At 44.7% G+C, this 22,553-nt stretch overlaps 1 protein-coding gene across 1 annotated transcript; it reads left to right on the forward strand.

The window, feature by feature from the left end:
* Positions 1-2,031: 2,031 nt before the first annotated feature.
* LOC137381531 (zinc finger protein 432-like) lies at positions 2,032-3,467 on the forward strand. The gene is made up of 2 exons (XM_068054231.1): positions 2,032-2,070; positions 2,604-3,467. Exons 1-2 carry the CDS (start codon positions 2,032-2,034, stop codon positions 3,465-3,467), a joined length of 903 nt encoding a protein of 300 aa, XP_067910332.1.
* Positions 3,468-22,553: the final 19,086 nt, after the last annotated feature.

The raw sequence follows: 22,553 nt of genomic DNA on the forward strand, positions 1-22,553 counted from the left end.
AAAGAACATCAGCTCTTTCTCTGCTCTCTTATCGATTTGTGTTGCTCCTTTTAGTGATTTATGTGACTCTGTTCCCAGATCTCTTTGCTCCTCTGCTCCTTTTAATTTCTTACATTCTAACCAACAACTGGCCTCCTTATTCCTCCTCCCAGAATGAACCAGCTCACATTTCACTGTGTTGAATTTCATTTCCCATTTATCTGTCCAGTCTGACAGCCTGTTTATATTTTCCTGGATTTCAGTGCAGTCCTCCACATTATTTGCTCTACCACCCAATTTGGTGTCATCTGCAAATTACAAAAACATCCCTCTAATTCCTGAGTCCAAATGTGCATAAAGAACAGAAATCCCATTGTACTTCGCACCATAGTTGATGCCCTGGGCACTCGGGTATCTGTATAATTTATTTAATAATTTCGTTCATTGCCTTTCTGGCCCCAATCTCCATGGGATGGCACAAAAATAATCATCATTCAAAAATTGGAGCTGTCAGTGGCAGAGTGTTTACCCAGGACTCCCTGTGATTCAGAAAGTCCCCTATCTAACACTCCAGGAGCCCAGTGCACTGATGTGGGATCGGACTGTGCCCTGAGCATGCGCAGTGCGAGTGATGGGTACGGACTAAGGCGGACCAGCCTAGAGGAGTCCATGGGCCATGGATATATTCAGTGTGAGTCCTTACAGTCACTGTATAGTTTCCTGAAGGGGCTGCTCCTCAACTTAGAGTCATAGAAATTTACAGCTCGAGAGGAGGCCTTTTGGCAAATTGTGTCTGCACCAGTCGACAAGGAGCCATCCAGCTTAATCCCACTTTCCAGCTCTTGGTCTATAGCTTTGTAGGGTACAGCACTTCGAGTGCCTATCCAAGTACTTTTTAAATCTTATGAGGCTTTCTGTCTCTACCGCCCTCCCAGTTCTCGATCCTCACCATCCTCTGGGTGAAAACATTTCCCCCTCAAATCCCCTGTAAACCTCCTACCTCTTACCCTAAATCTATGCCCCCTGCTTATAAAGCCCTCAATCAAGGGGAATAGGGCCATCCTATCCATTCTATTTAGCCCTCTCCTAACTTTATACACTTCAATTAGGTCTCCCCTGTCTCCTCTCTTCCAAAGAAAACAACCCTCACCTATCCAATCTTTCCTCATAACTAAAATTCTCCAGTCCAGGCAACATCCTTGTAAATGTCATCTGTATCCTCTCTTATGCAATCAGATCTTTCCTCTAGTGCAGTGACCAGAACTGCATGTGCAGAACCCCAGCTGTGGCCTAACCAGCGTTTTATACGGTTCCAGCATAACCTCCCAGCTCTTAATATTCTATGTCTCGGATAATAAAGGCAAGTATCCCATATACCTTCTTGACCACTTTATCCATCTGCCCAGCCACCTTCAGGGATCTGTGGACATGCACTCAAAGTCTTCTATACTTCTCAGTATCCTACCATTTATTGTGTATTCCTTTGCTTGTCCCCAAATGCGTTACCTCACACTTCTCAGGATTGAATTCCATTTGCCACTGCTCTGCCCACCTGACTAATCCATTGATATCTTCCTGCATTCTACAGCTTTCTTCTTCATTATCAGCCACATGCTCAATTTTTTTATCATCTGCAAACTTCTTAATCATACCCCCTACATTCAAGTTCAAATGTTTGATGTATACCACAAAAAGCAAGGGACCTAGTATTGAGCCGTGCAGAACCGCACTGAAAACGGCCTTCCAGTCACAAAAACGTCTATCGGCCATTATTCTTTGCTTCCTGTCTCTAAGCCAATTTTGCCACTTTGCCTTGGTTCCCCTGGGGTTTTACTGTCGTGACCAGTCTGCGATGTGGGTCCTCATCGAAACCTTGGTTGCACTTTAGCCCCACTCGCCTAATCTTTTGTCACTTGGTGTGGAGGGGTGGGGGTGGTAAGTCGAAGAATCTTCTCCTGGACCTGCTCTTGGGCCTAGTTAAAACAGCAATGTGTAGGTCCAGGATGTGCGGGGACCATGTTGCGGATGGTGTCACTCTGGCTGCCAACCACCATGCCGTGTGAGATCTTCTGCGACCAGTGGCTCTTCAGAGTACAGAGTGTCTCATAGACAGTGATAACAACATTCGGGTTTAGTTGGGAAGGTTCCCTTTGCTTTTGTTATGAGTTTGTTTCTTATTTTGGCTTCTTTTAGTTTGCATGGACCACATGTTTGGGGGAAACAAGAGAAGAAATAATGTTCCATAGAAACTAGAATTGTCTGTTCTGAATTTCTACCCTGTACTGACAGTGTTGGCTTTTGAAAACTCCTTTTACAGAATATTAGAAGGGGAGGATTTGCAGACGGGAAACTGAAACCAAACATCACATCAAGATCTAACTCGGTTCATCAGGACCTGAATATCATCCACCTTTGAATGTGGAAGGAGAAATGTTTGTCTGTTCTGTCTGCGGGAAAAGATTTCAAACGTCAGTGTGACTGGAAAAGCACTGAGACACACACACACCCGAGTGAGAGTGTTCCAGTTACACAGCCTGAAACAACGGACCACCATTCGTAGCGGGGAGAAACTGTACATGGGTTGTGTGTCTGGACGAGGCTTCAACTGATTGTCCAACCTGGAGAGACACAAGGACACCCGCACCACGGAGAAACCGTGGAAATGTGGGGACTGTGGGAAGGGATTCAATTACCCATCCCTACTGGAAATTCATCAGCGCACTCACACTGGGGAGAGGCTATTCTCCTGCTCCGAGTGTGGGAAGGGATTCACTTTGTCATCCTATCTCCTGAGACACCAACTTGTTCATTCTGATGAGAGATGTTTTGTATGCTCTGAATGTGAGAAGAGCTTTAAAAGCAAAAGTGAACTGCTGACACACCAACGCACTCACACTGGGGAGAGGCCGTTCACCTGCTCTGTGTGTGGGAAGGGATTCACTACCTCATCCCACCTGCTGAGACACAAGCGATTTCACACTGGGGAAAGGCCATACGTCTGCTCCGAGTGTGGGAAAGGATTTACTCAGTCATCCCACCTCCTGAGACACCAACTTCTTCACTCGGATAAGAGATGTTTTGTATGTTGTGAATGTGACGAGAGCTTTAAACGCAAAGATGAGCTGCTGACACACCAGCATATTCACACTGGGGAGAGGCCGTATACATGCTCCGACTGTGGGAAGGGATTCATTCTGTCATCCGATCTCTTGAGACACCAACTTGTTCACACTGATGAGAGATGCTTTGTATGTTCTGACTGTGAGAAGAGCTTTAAAAGCAAAAATGATCTGATGAAACACCAACGAATTCACACTGGGGAGAGGCCGTTCACCTGCTCTGACTGTGGGAAAGGATTCATTCGGTCATTCAACCTGTTGACACATAAGCGAGTTCACACTGGGGAGAGGCCGTTCACCTGCTGTGTGTGTGGCAAGGGATTCACTCAGTCATCCCACCTGTTGACACACCAGCGAGTTCACAAGTGACTGCGGGGGTTGGATTCTGTTGTTATTGCTGCTGTTAATTACATCCAGGACTGAACCATGTTCATTCTGACAGTTGAGGTTTATTTCAGTTGATAATCCCTGTAACTGGGCTGAAGTTTAATATTCCGATACATATCAAATAAATCAGTTTTATATCATACACACTCTGTTCCAGTCCTTGATTTCTCTACGTTAAGAGACTGATGTCCTGTTACTGATTGTTCCAATTTTTGGCCTTTTTCCTTTGTTAATGGGAGACTTGTATTTGTATAGTGCTTTTCACGACTTCAGGATGTCCCATAGTGTTTTACAGCTAATGAAGTTCTTTTGATGTGTACTTAGTGCTGTTGGCAGCTGTGACTCAGTGGGTAGCACTCTCACCTCTGAGTCAGGAGGTTGCGGGTTCAACTTTTCTCCAGGACCTGAACACAAAAATGAAGGCTGACACTCCAGTGCAGTACTGAGGGAGGGCTGCACGGTCAGAGTTGCCGTCTTTCAGATGAAATGTTAAACCAACACCCTGTTTTCCCCCTCAGGTGGATGTAAAAGATCCTGTGGCACTATTTCAAAGAGCAGGGGAGTTATCCCTGGTGTCCTGGCCAATATATATCCCTTCATCAGCATTAGTAAAACAGATGCTCTGGTCATTATGACATTGCTGTTTGTGGGATCTTGCTGTGTACAAATCGGCTGCTATGTTTCCTAGATTGCAACAGTGATGACACTTCAAAAATACTTCATTGGCTGTAAAATGCTTTTGGAACATCCTGAGGTCATGAAAGGTGCTATATAAATGTAAGTCCTCTCTTAATGACAGAAATACGGCAGGAAAATTACACACAGCAAAGTCCCCCACACACAAAGGTGGCTCTGACCACATAATCCTTTTTAGTGATTTAGGTTGAGAGATAAATGTTGGTAGCACCGGGGAGAACACCCCTGCTCTTCAGAATAACTTTATGGGATCATTTGCATCCACTCGAGAGGACAGATGTGGTCTTGGTTGAAGATGTCATCTGCAAGATGGGACCTCTGACAGTGCAGCACCCCCTCTGTACTGCATTGAAATATCAGCCTAGATTTTGTGCTCAAGTCTCTGGCTGTGGATTTGAACACATGACCTACCGACACAGAATGGAAGCACTGAGCTACGACTAACATTACTGTAGATTATTTCAGTTCTCGGACCCTTTGGATATTCTTGTGGTCAAGTCCAAGCTCCCCATGTATGCCAGTGTACCTATTCTAGTCTGGGTATCCAGGGAAGGTATTGATAACACACCCATGTATCTGTCCTGGGAGTGTTTGATGGGACAGTGTAGAGGGAGCTTTATTCTATATCTAACCTGTGCTGTACCTGCCATGGGAGTCTTTAATGGGACAGTGTAGAGTGAGCCTTACTCTGTATCTAACTTGTGCTGTACCTGCCCTGGGAGTGTTTAATCGGACAGTGCAGAGGGAGCTTTACTCTGTCTCTAAGACATGCTATATGTGACTGGAGCTGCTTCAAGCAGACACTCAGTGCTCAGAATGCCCCATTCCCCGGCACTGACATCCATCACCTCTGATAACAAGATTTAACCCAGAGATAAGGGAAATCCATCAGTATATTCCCCGGACACAGAGGTCTTTTCCTTGATTTGAATTTGATGTCCTCTAGTTACTGACTCACCGACTAGTTTTTCCTCATTTACCTGATGAAATTTTGAACTCCTCCCTCAGATCTCCAAAGACCTTTGTTCTAATGAAAAGAGCCCAGTTTCTCTCATCTCTCCCGAGAACTAAAGCCTCTCTTCCCTGGTATTATCTCAGTGAATTACTTCTGCACCCTCTCCATGGCCTTTACATCCTTCCTGGTGTATGATCCTAAACCTTGACACAATATTCTAACTGCAGCCGAACCAATGATTTGTGCAGGTTTGCATAACCTCTGTCCTTTTGCACTCTACACTCCTAGTTATAAAACCTAGGACCCCATGTGTTTTTTAAGCACTGTATCAACTTGTCATCCCACTGTTAAAGGTTTGTGCTTCTGGACCCCTTGTAGGTTTTATAGATAGTAACATAAAATGGATAAAATATATTGACGTCAAATGTCTGATATAATGTGTATTATTGAATGGAGAAGTTTAGGCTGATTTAGAAACTCAGACAGGTGCTTCATTGCAGACAGGTCTCCGTGGCAACACTGATGAGACATTCCATTCCACAGAATCGGCTCATTGGAAACTCTAATCAAATTAGGAGGAAGGACAGGGTTTACCTGTTATTAACCACAATATAAAGTGAAACTAGAGTGAGTAATAGAATACATTAGATTATAATGTGTGATGTTTATACCTGTAATTATGAAACTATAAGAAATAACAGAATTAACAGAAGGCAGGGTAGTTTGGGGATAATGAGAAAATTACTGAAGAAAAGTAACTGCTGGGAACCAGGGAATGTGTCCTTGTAAATCACAGATTAGAGAAGTTCCAGCTGTCTTTTCCTCACTTCCTGCCAAAACCCAGCAGAGAAGACAAGGAAGAGTCAGGTGCCAGAGCTGGATCACTACAGGGTATAAAAGTGAGGGGATACTGATGTAAGTGTAAGAAATGGAATCCTTTAATAAATGATACTTCTCAGCATGATACAACTTCTTATAGAAACATTAGGCATAATCTGAAACAGACCCACAGAGAAGCTGTTTTTCTGTCTCTTTCCAAAGAGACAGATAATCAGTTCCTAATGCCAGGATCATCACTGGTGCAAACAAGATAGGGGAAAGGAGTATGACATTCCCGAGCAGATCATATTGCAGCCACTAGACATCATAGACATTCCTCAGCTGATCCAAGGGAGTCTTTCAGCAGTTGGGACAGGAGACACTGGAGATCAAGCTCTGGGTGCCCGACATTCCATCCAGTGGGCTGGCCTCGTGTAGATGACTGTGGACACGGAGGTATTGATGGATCAATATACGATATGGTAGAGGACAGAGATTCTGCTCACTTTATATTTCCTCTCAAGGTATTAAAGTTTCTGACACTGGGCTCTCAAACCTGCTAGTTAATAAGACAAGGTGTAGGAAAGAATCTGACACCTCTTTATGGTTCTCCTCCTCTACATCTTTTAAACTTTTACCATTTAATGTACATTTCCTGCAGTATGAAGAACATCCATTCACCACTACTCTGAAATAAAAACAGAAAGTGTTGCAAATACTCAGCAGTTTTGACAGCATCTGTGCAGAGAGAAACAGTTAACATTTCTGGTCTGTGACCTTTCATCAGAACTGGAAAAGGTTGGAAATATAATAGGCTTTGAGCAAGTGAAAGTGGGAAAGGGGAAAGGAGAACAAAAGGGAAGGCCCACTCTTCCTATTTCGACAGAGATCCCATCAATCACGTGGGCAGTCTGTAAATGAAGGGGAAATAACTCAGTATTTTTGGGAGTTTGGTTTGTGTGAACAAATATCTCCCTGATTTTACTGAGACTCTTTTCCATGTCCCAGCTCCTGTAAATACTGGGTGTAAAGGGAGCGGACTCTCAGGAAGCAAACCACTGCTGGCAGCTCATGTGCAAGTGATCTCCCATCAGATTAATGTGCTTCTGCTGTGTGTGTTTAATAAAGTGCCTGAAAGCCTCACTGTAACACTCTCACCTATCCCAGCTGCAGTGGAATGTCCATGCTGTGTGCTTCCTCTCCAATAGTGGATGTGGTGTATATGGATTTTAGCAAGGTGTTTGATATGGTTCCCCATGGTAAGCTCATTCAGAAAGTGAGGAGGCATGGGATACAGGGAAATTTGGCTGTCTGGATACAGAATTGGCTGGCCCATAGAAGACAGAGGGTGGTAGTAGATGGAAAGTATTCAGCATGGAGCTCGGTGACCAGTGGTGTTCCACAAGGATCTGTTCTGGGACCTCTGCTCTTTGTGATTTTTATAAATGACTTGGATGAGGAAGTGGAAGGCTGGGTTAGCAAGTTTGCCGATGACACGAAGGTTGCTGGAGTTGTGGATAGTGTGGAAGGCTGTTGTAGGTTGCAACGGGACATTGACAGGATGCAGAGCTGGGCTGAGAAGTGGCAGATGGAGTTCAACCAGGAAAAGTGTGAAGTGATTCATTTTGGAAGGTCGAATTTGAATGCAGAATACAGGCTTAAAGACAGGATTCTTGGCAGTGTGGAGGAACAGAGGGATCTTGGGGTCCATGTCCACAGATCGCTCAAAGTTGCCACCCAAGTTGATAGGGTTGTTAAGAAGGCGTATGGTGTGTTGGCTTTCATTAACAGGGGGATTGAGTTGAAGAGCCGCAAGGTTATGCTGCAGCTCTATAAGGCCCTGGTTCGACCACACTTGGAATATTGTGTTCAGTTCTGGTCGCCTCATTATAGGAAGGATGTGGAAGCTTTAGAGAGGGTGCAGAGGAGATTTACCAGGATGCTGCCTGGACTGGAGGGCATGTCTTATGCAGAAAGATTGAGGTTGCTAGGGCTTTTCTCATTGGAGCAAAGAAGGATGAGAGGTGACTTGATAGAGGGGTACAAGATGATGAGAGGCATAGATAGAGTGGATAGTCAGAGACTTTTTCCCAGGGTGGAAAGGGCTATCACCAGGGGGCATAATTTTAAGGTGATTGGAGGAAGGTTTCGGGGAGATGTCAGAGGTAGGGTCTTTACACAGAGAGTGGTGGGTGCGTGGAATGCACTGCCAGCGGTGGTAGTAGAAGCAGATACATTAGGGACATTTAAGCGACTCTTGGATAGGTACATGGATGATAGTAGAATGAAGGGTAGGTAGTTAGTTTGATCTTAGAGTAGGTTAAAGGTTCGGCACAACATCGTGGGCCGAAGAGCCTGTACTGTGCTGTACTGTTCTATGTTCTATGTTCTAATATCCCTCTGATCAAACTCAATGAACAATCCCATCTCCAAAGGGAAACGTCTCCTTAAAGCTGACAGTGTCGGCAGTTCTGCGGCTCATTTTACACTGAGTGTGTCAGAATGAAAAGCTTTAACAACAGCCAATATTTCACAAAGGGAGACCTCACCAGACCAAAGGACATTGGTGGAGTTTAATGGGCTTATGTATCAGTGGGCTACAGGAGGCTATTTTTAACAGAAGGAAAACTGGTCACAGCAAATAGTTTATAGACTGTCCATGGTCCACTCCAAACCCCATCCTCTCTCTCTCTCTCTCTCACACACACACACTCACTATTTACAATGCTGCAGTAATTGCTCCTCTGATATTTCCTCTGACACTCCGAATACTCGGCCCTGCAAAATCTTCCACCCCATTAATCCTCACTGTGCTGAAATCCACACCAGACTCTCCATCTGCTCCTTGTTTTCAGCATGAACATAGGAACATACGAATTAGGAGCAGGAGTAGGCCACTTGGCCACTTGGGATGTGTTTTGAGACAGGATGTCCCAGCTCTCCACCTTTAAAGGGACAAGGAGAGTTTAGGGCAAAGTTTAGAGGGGATGTGTGAGGCAAGTTCTTTACACAGAGGGTGGTGAGTGCCTGGAACTTGCTGCTGGGGGAGGTGGTGGAAGCAGGTACGATAACGCCGTTTAAGGGACATCTTGACAAATATATGAATAGGATGGGAATAGAGGGATACGGACACCGGAAGTGCAAAAGGTTTTAGTTTAGACAGGCATCATGATCGGCGCAGGCTTGGAGGGCCGAATGGCCTGTTCCTGTGCTGTACTGTTCTTTGGTTGGAGACTTGGGCGGAGAAATGGCAGATGGAGTTTAATCCGGACAAATGTGAGGTAATGCATTTTGGAAGGTCTAATGCAGGTGGGAGGTATACAGTAAATGGCAGAACCCTTAGGAGTATTGACAGGCAGAGAGATCTGGGCTTACAGGTCCACAGGTCACTGAAAGTGGCAACGCAGGTGGAGTCAAGAAGGCATACGGCATGCTTGCCTTCATCGGTCAGGGCATAGAGTATAAAAATTGGCAAGTCATGTTGCAGCTGTACAGAACCTTTGTTAGACTACACTTAGAATATTGCGTGCAATTCTGGTCGCCACACTACCAGAAGGACGTGGAGGCTTTGGAGAGGGTACAGAGGAGGTTTACCAGGATGTTGCCTGGTCTGGAGGGCATTAGCTATGAGGAGAGGTTGGAAAAACCCGGATTGTTTTCACTGGAACGACGGAGGTGGAGGGGCGACATGATCGAGGTTTACAAAGTTATGATTGGCATGGACAGAGTGGATAGTCAGAAGCTTTTTCCCAGGGTGGAAGAGTCAGTTACTAGGGGACATAGGTTTAAGGTGCGAGGGGCAAAGTTTAGAGGGGATGTGCGAGGCAAGTTTTTTACACAGAGGGTGGTGAGTGCCTGGAACTTGCTGCCAGGGGAGGTGGTGGAAGCAGGTACGATAGCGACATTTAAGAGACATCTTGACAAATACATGAATAGGAAGGGAATAGAGGGATATGGGCCCCGGAAGTGCAGAAGGTGTTAGTTCAGGCGGGCATCAAGATCGGCGCAGGCTTGGAGGGCTGAATGGCCTGTTCCTGTGCTGTACTGTTCTTTGGTTGGAGACTTGGGCGGAGAAATGGCAGATGGAGTTTAATCCGGACAAATGTGAGGTAATGCATTTTGGAAGGTCTAATGCAGGTGGGAGGTATACAGTAAATGGCAGAACCCTTAGGAGTATTGACAGGCAGAGAGATCTGGGCGTACAGGTCCACAGGTCACTGAAAGTGGCAACGCAGGTGGAGTCAAGAAGGCATACGGCACGCTTGCCTTCATCGGTCAGGGTATAGAGTATAAAAATTGGCAAGTCATGTTGCAGCTGTACAGAACCTTTGTTAGACTACACTTAGAATATTGCGTGCAATTCTGGTCGCCACACTACCAAAAGGACGTGGAGGCTTTGGAGAGGGTACAGAGGAGGTTTACCAGGATGTTGCCTGGTCTGGAGGGCATTAGCTGTGAGGAGAGGTTGGAAAAACGCGGATTGTTTTCACTGGAACGACGGAGGTGGAGGGGCGACATGATCGAGGTTTACAAAGTTATGAGCGGCATGGACAGAGTGGATAGTCAGAAGCTTTTTCCCAGGGTGGAAGAGTCAGTTACTAGGGGACATAGGTTTAAGGTGCGAGGGGCAAAGTTTAGAGGGGATGTGCGAGGCAAGTTTTTTACACAGAGGGTGGTGAGTGCCTGGAACTTGCTGCCAGGGGAGGTGGTGGAAGCAGGTACGATAGCGACGTTTAAGAGACATCTTGACAAATACATGAATTGGAAGGGAGTAGAGGGATATGGGCCCCGGAAATGCAGAAGGTGTTAGTTCAGCCAGGCATCAAGATCTGCGCAGGCTTGGAGGGCCGAATGGCCTGTTCCTGTGCTGCACAGTTCTTTGTTCTTTTTGAGAGGACCAGCTGGACTGAATGCTGCTGCTTTATGACATCACGGCATTGCCTAGTAACCAACCTCCCTGAGCCCTGCTCATTACGGGCTGGTAGTATTTGATGAGACAGTGTAGAAGGAGATTTAGTCTGTACCTAAACCATGCTGAATGGACCTGAGGAGTGTTTGATGGGACAGTGATGAGGGAGTAGACTCTGTATCCCACCCAGATACAGTAGCTTCAGGAGAGGAACATAAATAGGAGCAGGAGTAGGTTACATGCCCCTTCGAGTCTGCTCCACCACTCAATAAGATCATGGAAGATCTTCTACCTCAACACCACCCCCCTCCTGTACTATCCCCATAGCTCTTGATGCCCTTTCCTCTTCTTTGGCCTTCTTGTCTCGAGAGACAATGGGTAAGCACCTAGAGGTCGTCAGTGGTTTCTGGAGCAGCGCCTGGAGCGGCTATAAAGGCCAATTCTAGAGTGACAGACTCTTCCACAGGTGCTGCAGATAAAATTGGTTGTCGGGGCTGTTACACAGTTGGCTCTCTCCTTGTACTTCGGCCTTTTTTCCTGTCAACTGCTAAGTCTCTTCAACTCGCCACACTTTAGCCCCGCCTGTTGGCTGTCCGCCAGCTCTGGCAATCACTGGCAACTGACTCCCACGACTTGTGGTCAATGTCACAGGACTTCATGTCGCGTTTGCAGACGTCTTTAAAGCGGAGACATGGACGGTCGGTGAGTCTGATACCAGTGACGAGCTCGCTGTACAATGCGTCCTTGGGGATCCTGCCATCTTCCATGCGGCTCACATGGCCAAGCCATCTCAAGCGCCGCTGGCTCAGTAGGGTGTATATGCTGGGGATGTTGGCCACCTCGAGGACTTCTGTGTTGGAGATACGGTCCTGCCACCTGATGCCAAGGATTCTCCAGAGGCAGCAAAGATGGAATGAGTTGAGACGTCGCTCTTGGCTGACATACGTTGTCCAGGCCTCGCTGCCGTAGAGCAAGGTACTGAGGACACAGGTTTGAAACACTCGGACTCTTGTGTTCCGTGTCAGTGCACCATTTTCCCACACCCTCTTGGCCAGTCTGGACATAGCAGTGGAAGCCTTTCCCATGCGCTTGTTGATTTCTGCATCGAGAGACAGGTTACTGGTGATAGTTGAGCCTAGGTAGGTGAACTCTTGAACCACTTCCAGAGCGTGGTCGCCGATATTGATGGATGGAGCATTTCTGATGTCCTGTCCCATGATGTTCATTTTCTTGAGGCTGATGGTTAGGCCAAATTCGTTGCAGGCAGCCGCAAACCTGTCGATGAGACTCTGCAGGCACTCTTCAGTGTGAGATGTTAATGCAGCATCGTCAGCAAAGAGGAGTTCCCTGATGAGGACTTTCCATACTTTGGTCTTTGCTCTTAGACGGGCAAGGTTGAACAACCTGCCATCTGATCCTGTGTGGAGGAAAATTCCTTCTTCTGAAGACTTGAATGCATGTTAGAGCAGCAGGGAGAAGAAGATCCCAAACAGCGTAGGTGCGAGAACACAGCCCTGTTTCACGCCCCTCAGGATAGGAAAAGGGTCTGATGAGGCACCGCTATGCTGAATTGTGCCTTTCATATTGTCATGGAATGAGGTGATGATACTTAGTAGCTTTGGTGGATATCCGATCTTTGCTAGTAGTCCGAAGAGACCACGTCTGCTGACGAGGTCAAAGGCTTTGGTGAGATCTATGAAAGCAACGTAGAGGGGCATCTGTTGTTCACGGCATTTCTCCTGTAGCTTGCGAAGGGAGAACAGCATGTCAACGGTCGATCTCTCCGCACGAAAGCCGCACTGTACCTCAGGGTAGACACGCTCAGCCAGCCTCTGGAGTCTGTTTAAAACGACTCGAGCAAAGACTTTCCTTTCGTATCCAAGAATCTATCAAGCTCTGTCTTGGCTATGCCCAATAACTGAACATTCACAGCCCTTTTGGGTGGAGAAATTTAATCCTTTCATTGAAAACAATTTTCATCATATCACATCAGAACAACTTTCTCAAAGACATAAAATAAGAGCAAAATGCAGCGGATTCTGGAACTCTGAAATGAGAACAGAAAGTGCTGGAAATACTCAGCAGGTCTGTCAGCATCTGTGTCGAGAGAAACAGAGTTAATGCTTCAGGTCAGTGACCATTCACCAGAACTGGTAAAAGTTAGAAATGTAACAGTCTTTGGGCTCAAAGTCATCACCCATACTCACAGAGCCTTATATAATGAAATATGTTTTGTAATAGTTCCTGTAATATTTGCTTTGAGTACCAGACACCTGCCCTATGGTTATGTCATTCTATCTATGAGGATCTCTATGCTGGGTCGATAAGGGGAATTATCCAAGGATTTCATAAGTCACAATGCGGGGAAGGACCGAGATGGACAATGACCACCCGGTGACCAAGACTCCAGTGTTAGGGTAGATTGGAAAAGCACGGCACTAAACCCTGGGATAGTCACAGCCAGTAAAAAAGATGAAGGTAGGATGGGGATCGGTGAATGTGTTGGAATAAGGGCCACAGCTGACACAGCCGCTGGGAACCACTTAAACATGGAGAACATGTGGGAACATAATGAGGCTGTGAGGCAGCAATGAAAAGGAACTTGGAATAAACTAAAGGGCAGAGAGATGAAATCCTGGAACAACAAGAAAGACTGAAGTCCAGAAAAGAGATGGTGGACGGTCTGATCAAGGTAAAGGGAACAGTCAATTAAATCATCCAGCAAAATAATAATGAGGTGAAAAGCCAGAACATGTCGAAAGCCATTCCCTGTGTGACGTATGGAGGGATTTTCTGGACTGAGGGTGGGTAAGTCTCCTTTCCTGGACCTTCTCTGTTTTTACTCTGAACTTACAGAACAGAAACAGGTTATTCAGCCCAACCGGTCAATGCTGGCATTTATATTCCACATGGGACTCCTCCCACCTTAATTCATCGCACTCTTTCAGCAGATCCTTCATTTCCTTTTTCCCTCATGTACTTATCCATCTTCCCCTGAAATACATTGATGCTAGTCAGCTCCATCTAAAGGCCGCTAACCGACCCGAGCCCAACAGGACCCGACGACATGTGTCGGGTTTGGGTTGGGTCGGGTTACACTTCCGGGTCCAGCAATCAGGCTCGGGTTGGGTCTGACACAAACTATCACCACCTCCGGTCTGTGGCTCCAATGTTAATGTACTTCTTGGACTTTAAAGGTGGTTTTGTTACAGTTATTTTAAGTTTGTGCATATAAGGAACACAGTGAAAAACAGAAGGTAAGTTAACTGATGGTTGGGTCGGGTCGGGTTGGGTTGGGTCGGGTCGGGTTGGGTCGGGTCGGGTTGGGTCGGGTCGGGTCGGGTTGGGTCGGGTCGGGTTGCGTTGGGTCGGGCGTGGAGCAAAATGGAAGGACTCGGGCCGGCTCGGGCTCGGGGTCAGATGTGCTTCTGTTGGGCTCGGGTCGGGTTTTATTTGCAGACCTGAGCCAGCCTTTAGCTCCATCACTCCATGTGGTAGCAACTTCCACATTCTCACCATTCTCCAGGTAAAAGAGTTTCTCCTGAACTCTCTGTTGGGTTTATTAGTGACTTTCTTATATTTATGACCCTTAGTTTTGGACTTACCCACAAGTAGAAACATCTTCTCTAGGTCTACTGAACACCTTCATAATTTTCAAAACATCTATCAAGTCACCCTCAGCCTGTTCAGTCTTTCCAGATAGTTATAACATCTTAGTTCTGTAGAGTAGGATGCAGTACAAGACCAACAATCCCCACATTTACTGCCGCTTGTCCTCATTCCGCATTTACTGGTGCCCTCCCCAATCCCTCCATTTACTGGTGCCCTCTCTCAATTCCCTCATTTCCTGATGTTCTCTCCCAATTCCCTCATTTCCTGATGTTCTCCCAATTCCCCCATTTACTGGTGTTCCCCCCCCCCCAATTCCCCCATTTATTCGTGTTCCCTCCCAATTCCCTCATTTACTGGTGCCCTTCCCCAATACCCCATTTACTGGCACTCTCCCCCACTTGCCCATGTCTCTCCCATGCCTGTAACTTGTTCTCCCTGACTATAACCATCAAGAAAACCATGGTCATGGGACAAGGTGTTGCATCTCCACCTCTGATCACACTAAATAACACCCCACTGGAAGGGTATAGCAAATTCTGCAATCTTGGGTTCACAGTGACAGACAATGTGTCTCTTGATGCAGAGCTCAATGCACGCAGAGGGAAAGCAGCATCTTTGGCCGACTCACAAAATGTACTGGGGATAACACCAAGCTAACCCTTAGGACCAAGCTGATGGTTTATAAGGCCTGTGTTCTCAGCTCCTTGCTGTATGACTGTGAAACATGGGTGACTTAAAGTTACCAGGAAAAGAAGCATAATAGTTTCCATCTTCGCTATCTGCGGCATATTATGGGTGTATCTTGGCAGGACAAAATCACAAATGTGGCAGTCCTCGCAAAATGAGTTGGCACTAATTAAACAGAAGTGGCTTTGGTAGATGGGATATGTCTGCAGGATGGAAGATGGTCGCATACCCAAGGACCTTCTGTATGGCAAGTAATCTGCCCAAGAGTTTTTTTTTATCTGTAACAAAGCTCCAAATTTACAAAAATCCCTTTTTTTTGGGTTGACCGGTGTATATGTGTGTGTGTGTGTGAGTGTGAAGGGACTAATGGTAAAAAAAAGGAACTTTACAATTTCAATCTGTGTGTTTATGTTTTACCTCATTACTAGTTAAGACTTGTTTTATAATAAACTGATAATTTTGTTGTCCATTAAAGAAACCCGGTTAGTGTGTTCTATTCTGGGAAAAATAGAGTATATGATTGACCCTATCGGTCAGTGGGATAATTTAAAATAATATGTTGTGACCTGTGGAGAAATGGAACGAGAATAAACAGTGCACTGCTCCCACCACAGGGGCTGTTTTGCCAGGATAAACCCAGTGTTGATGACGTAGGTGGGGGAACAATAACTGAAAAAAAAAGAACAAGGTTTCTTGTTCAATAGAGTAAAGTTTACACCGCTGGAATGTCTTTAACAGTTGCTGCGACTTTTCTGGGAAGGAGGATGTGTCCCAGAGTGAATTGAGACACAACCAAGGTTAAACTAAAGGATTTGACAGAATTGTTGGGGTTAGAGTTGAAACCAGGAGCTAAGAAATCAGACATAATTGAAAAGGACACTATTTGAAATTGGAAGAAGAAAGTAAACCAGAGGGTAGTGCAGTTGAATTAGCTAGAATTCAGTTACAGATGAAGCAGCTTGAGCTTGTGCAGGAAAAAGATTAAGAAGACTTGAGCTTGAGGAAAAATTGACAATAAAAAAACTTGGGCAGATTATTTGCTCGTTTTTGAAGAAAACAGCAGATGAGATGTGTTGTTCCAAATCTGGCATACAGTATAACGTCTGAGTGCACATAGACAGGTCACTGAGATCTTTTAGAACAGTCCTTTTCAGGCGGTGTTGAAAATTAATTTAGCAGGCTTTCTTCACAGACAGGAAACGAGATGAATTGGCACAGTGGACTTCTCAGGGTCCTTCAGAGATGCTGGAAAATGAACTGGGTTGTGGTCTTCTCTCCGTTTTACACTTCTTCAGCAGATTTGACTTGATCAGCCACTCACTCCAGAAGGTAAAACACACACTGACCCACAACCAAAAAGCTTGTGAGTTTTCTGCCCATTCCAGGTGCGCTCTGCTGTTACTGGTCTTGTCTAATCAAGGGACGCTGGTCACTACACTGCCCCTGTTGTCAAGGTTTTTGTTTTATCTTTAACTTGAGTCATGTATCAACCAGTAATACTGTTACCAATCCCGTTCCTTCAGTGCCCCCTTCATGGCTCTCCTTTTTCAAAAAAAAAACCTGGTCCAACATTTGGACTGGGTGACCACTTTGCGGAACACCTCCGCTTAGTCCGCAAGCAGGACCCTGAGCTTCTGGTTGCTTGCCATTTCAACACTCCCCCCTGCTCTCATACTCACATCTCTATCCTGGGCTTGCTGCAGTGATCCAGTGAACATCAACCCAAGCTCGAGGAACAGTATCTCGTTGACCGATTAGGCACACTACAGCCTGCCGAACTGAACATTGAATTCAATAATTTCAGAGCACGACGGGCCCCCCATTTTACTTTCATTTTTAGTTATTTTTTCTTTTTCTTTTTTTCCTTTTTACATTTTTTACATTTTTGTTGTATGTTTATTTTATTTCATCTTAGTTTTTTCAGTTTGCTTACCCACTGTTTTTTTTCATCTTTGTACTTGCTGCTGTTCAATTTTCAGTCCGTTAACACCCTATCTGTACTAATGCTTTGTCTTTCAACACACCATTAACATATTGTTTGCCTTTGCTCCATGACCTTCTGGTCAGCTATTCTGTGGCCTTGTCCAATCTACACCTTCTCCTTTGTTATCTCTTGCCCCACCCCTGCTTTACTTGCATATAACCTTTGACATTTCTAATATTTGCCAGTTCTGAAGAAGGGTCACTGCCCCGAAATGTTAACTCTGCTTCGCTCTCCACGGATGCTGCCAGACCTGCTGAGTATTTCCAGAATTTCTTGTTTTTATTTCTGGTCCAACATTTATTCAGTTTAACTATAAATTCCTTTAAAAATATTTTAACAAAAACAGAATCACTTTCATAACACCTTCATGATTTCCATTATTCAAATTTAACACCCTGGCCTCAGATTGAACTACCTCACTTTCAAATGTAATGTAAAATTCTGTCATATTATGGTCACTCATCCCTAAAGGTTCCTTTACAACAAGATTGTTAATTAGCCCTTTCTCATTACATAATAATAGATCTAAAATAGCCTGTTCTCTAGTCTGTTCCTCAACATACTGCTCTGGAAAACAATCCCTAACACACTCCAGAAATTCATCCACCACAGCATTAGTGCTCATTCAGTTTAACCCAGTCTATGTGCAAATTGTAGTCACCCATGCTACATGCTTCTTTAATTTCCTGATTAATATTATGCCCCAGACTACCAATACTGTTTGGAGGCCTATAAACAACTCTTACCAATGTTTGCTGCCCCTTGCTGTTTCTTAGCTTCACCCAAACAGATTCCACATTTTGTTCTTCTGATCTGATCTGTACTGATCCCAACTCTTATTACCACCACAACACCACCCCCTTTTCTTTTTGCCTGTCCTTCTTACATGTCAAATATCCTTGAATAGCTGGCTGACCAACTAAATGCATACTTTGGTTCTGTTTTCACAAAGGAGGACACAAATAACATACCAGAAATGTTGGGGAACACAGGGCTTAGTGAGAGGGAGGAACTGAAAGAAATCAGTATTAGTAGAGAAATGGTGTTGGGGAAATTGATGGGATTGAAGGCCGATAAATCCCCAGAGCCTGATAATCTACATCTCAGAGTACTTAAGGAAGTGGCCCTAGATATAGTGGACATCTTCCAAGATTCTATAGACTCTGGAACAGTTCCTACAGATTGGAGGGTAGTTAATGTAACCCCACTATTTAAAAAGGGAGGTAGAGAGAAAACAGGGAATTATAGAACAGTCAGCCTGATGTCTGCAGTGGGGAGAATTCTAGAGTCCATTATCAAAGAATTTATAGCAGAGCACTTGGGGAACAGTGGTAGAATTGGACAGAGTCAGCATGGATTTATGAAAGGGAAATCATGCTTGACAAATCTAGAATTCTTCGAGGATGCAACTTGTAGAGTTGATGAGGGGGAGCCAGTGGATGTGGTTTATTTGGACTTTCAGAAGACTTTCGACAAAGTCCCACATAAGAGGTTAGCGTGTAAAATTAAAGTGCATGGGATTGGGGGTAGTGTATTGCGATGGATAGAAAATTGGTTGGCAGACAAGAAACAAAGAGTAGGAATAAACGGGTCTTTTTCTGAATGGCAGGCAGTGACTAGTGGGGTACCGCAGGGATCGGTGCTAGGACCCCAGCTATTCACAATATATATTAATGATTTAGATGAGGGAACTAAATGTAATATCTCCAAATTTGCAGATGACACAAAACTGGGTGGGAGGGTGAGTTGTGAGGAGGATTTAGAGAGGCTTCAGGGTGATTTGGACAAGTTGAGTGAGTGGGCAAATGCATGGTAGATGCAGTATAATGTGGATAAATGTGAGGTTATCCACTTTGGTAGCAAAAACAAATTATTATCTGAACAGCGATAAACTGAGAAGGGGAATATGCAACGAGACCTGTGTGTTCTTGTACACCAGTCGCTGAAGGTAAGCATGGAGGTGTAACAGGCGGTAAGAAGGCCAAATGGTAAGTTGGCCTTCATAGCAAGAGGATTCGAGCACAGGAGCTTGGATGTCTTGCTGCAATTATACAGGGCCTTGGTGAGGCCACAACTGGAATATTGTGTGCAGATTTGGTCTCCTTATCTGAGGAAGGATGTTCTTGCTATAGAGGGAGTGCAGCAAAGGTTCACCAGACTGATTGCTGGGATGGCGGGACTGACGTATGAGGAGAGATTGAGTCAGTTAGGATTATATTCGCTGGAGTTCAGAAGAGTGAGGGGGGATTTCATAGAAACCTATAAAATTCTAACAGGACTTAGGGTAGATGCAGGAAGGATGTTCCCGATGGTGGGGGAGTCAAGAACCAGGGGTCATAGTCTAAGGATGTGGGTTAAATCTTTCAGGAATGAGATGAGGAGAAATCTCTTCACCCAGAGAGTGGTGAGCCTGTGCAATTCGCTACCACAGAAAGCAGTTGAGGCCAAAACATTGAATGGTTTCAAGAAGGAGTTGGATATAGCTCTTGGGGCGAAAGGGATCAAAGGATATGGGGGGAAAGCAGCAACAGGTTACTGAGTTGGATGATCAGCCATGATCATAATGAATAGCGAAGCAGGCCCGAAGGGCAGAATGGCCTACCCCTGCTTCTATTTTCTATGTTTCTATGAATATTCAGTTCCCAGTCTTGGTCACCCTATAGCCACATTTACATAATGACAATAAGATCATACTCTATTTGTGCCTTTAAACCATCTACCTGTTGCAAATGCTGCATACGTTCAGGTAGAGTGCCCTTAACCTTGTCATCTTGACATTATTCTGCATTCTAAGTCTAGTTGATGCTCGCCTTTGTTTTGCTTGTCTTGTAATTTCGCTTGCTATTTTTCTACTTCCTGATATTCACTTTACTTCCTTCCAATTTGAGCTACCCCTCAGGTTCCCATCCCCCCTGACAAGCTAGTTTAAACCCTAAAACACTTGCAGGTTGATAGGTAAATTGGCCATTATAAATTGCCCCTAGTATAGGTAGGTGGTAGGGGAATATAGGGACAGGTGAGGATGTGGTAGGAATATGGGATTAGTGTAGGATTAGTATAAATGGGTGGTCAATGGTCGGCACAGACTCGGTGGGCCGAAGGGCCTGTTTCAGTGCTGTATCTCTAAATGTAAAAAAAAATCTAAATCTCCCCAGCAGCACTAGCAAATCTCCCTGCGAGGTTATTAGTCCCAGTCCTGTTAAGGTGTAGCCCGTCCATCTTGTACAGGTGCAACCTGTACCAGACCCGGTCCCAATGCCTCAGATATCTGATGCCCTCTCTCCTACACGAATTCTCCAGCCACATGTTCAATCGATCAATCCTCCTATTCCTATGCTCGCTAGCACGTGGCACTGGGTGTAATCCTGAGATTACTGCTCTTGAGGCCCTACTTTTTAATTTCCATCCTAACTCCATAAAATCTGCTTTCAGGACCTCATCTCTATTGCTACCTATGTCATTGGTACCAATGTGGACCACAAGATCTGACTGTTTACTCTCCCCCAGAAGGATGTCTTGCAGCCAATCTGTGATACCCTTGTCCCTGTGACCAGGGAGGCAACACACCATCCTGGAGAACCTCACTTAGAAGGACTGTGAGCAGTTCTGGTCTCCATATTAAAAAAGGATATTGAAGCACTGAAGAAAGTGCAGAATAGATTTACAAAGATGTCACCAGAGAGGATGCTACTATCCAGCAAGATTGAGCAGGCTGGGGCTCCTTTCTCTGGAAAAAAGACTAGGAGGAAATCTGATACAGGTCTTTAAAATTATCAGTGAGTCAGTACAGTGGGCAGCAATATAGACAGACATTAACAGGTCAATAACGGAAATGTGGCTGCAGGGTGACCAAGATTAGGAACTGAATACTCAAGGATATTCGACATTTAGGAAGGACAGGCAAAAAGGAAAAGGAGGTGGTGTTGTGTTGATAATAAGGGATGGTATCAGTACGTTAGTAAGGGAGGATCTCAGATCGGAAGAACAAAATGTGGAATCTGGGTGGAGCTAAAAAAACAGCAAGGGGCAGCAAACATTGGTAGGAGTTGTTCATAGGCCGTCAAACAGTAGTGGTCGTGTGGGGCATGGTATTAATCTGGAGATTAGAGAAGCCTGTGGCATGGGTAATACAGTAATCATGGGTGATTTCAATCTGCATATAGACAGGGTAAACCTAATGAGCACTAATACTGTGGAGGACGAGTTTCTGGACTGTGTTAGGGATGGTTTTCTAGAGCAGTATGTTGAGGAACCGATGAGAGAACAGGTTATTATGTCATGAGAAAGAGTTCATTAATAATCTTGTTGTAAAAGAACCTTTAGGGATGAGTGACCATAATATGATAGAATTTTACATTACGTTTGAAAGTGAGGTCTGAAGCCAGGGTGTTAAATTTGAATGAAGGAAATTATGAAGCTATGAGGGGCAAATTGGCTGAGGTGGATTGGGAAAATACATTACAAGGTACGACAGTACATAGGCAATGGATAGTCTATAAAGAAATATTAAATTGTTTACAGAAACTATACATTCCTTCAAAGCGCAAAAACCCCAAAAGTAAAGGCAGTTAACTGTGGATAACAAAAGGAAATTAAAGACTATATACGTTTAAAAGAAAAGGCCGATAAAGCTGCCAGAAATAGTAGTAAAGCTGAAGATTTGGAGGATTTTAGAATATAGCAAAGGAGAACCAAGAAACTGATAAAGAAAGGGAGCATAGAATCTGAATGTAAGCTAGTAAAAAAATATATAAAAATGGACTGTAAGAGCTTCTATAGGTACGTAAAGAGGAAATGTTTGGCTCAGGCAAATGTGGGTCCATTACAGGCAGAGTTAGGAGAATTTATAATGGGGAATAGAGAAATGGCAGAGAAGGTAAATGATTACTTTGTGTCTGTCTTCACTGAGGAAGATACAAGAAATCTCCCAGAATTAGAGATCCAAGGGAATAGGGAGAATGAGGAATTGAAGGAAATTGGTATTAGTAAGAAGGTTGTATTGGAGAAATTAATGGGGCTGAAGGTTGATGTCCCGAGGACCTGATATTCTACATCCCAGAGTGTTAAAAGAGGTAGCTATGGAGATAGTGGATGCATTGGTGATCATCTTCCAAAATTATATGGATTCTGGAGTGGTTCCTGCAGATTGGAAGGTTGCAGATGTTACCCACTATTTAAAAAGGAGGGAGAGAGGAAACAGGGAATTACAGACCTATAATAAAAGCAAAATACAAATCTGAAATACAGCCCTATTAGCCTTACATCAGTCATTGGGATAATGGTGGATATATTCTAAAGGATGTGATAAATGGACACTTGGATAATAATGATCTGTTTGGGCATAGTCAACATGGATTTATGAATGGAAAATCATGTTTGATGAACCTGTTGGAGTTTTTTGAGGAT

This window comes from Heterodontus francisci, chromosome 22 (genome assembly GCF_036365525.1).
Source record: "Heterodontus francisci isolate sHetFra1 chromosome 22, sHetFra1.hap1, whole genome shotgun sequence".
Classification (NCBI taxonomy): Eukaryota; Metazoa; Chordata; class Chondrichthyes; order Heterodontiformes; family Heterodontidae; genus Heterodontus; species Heterodontus francisci.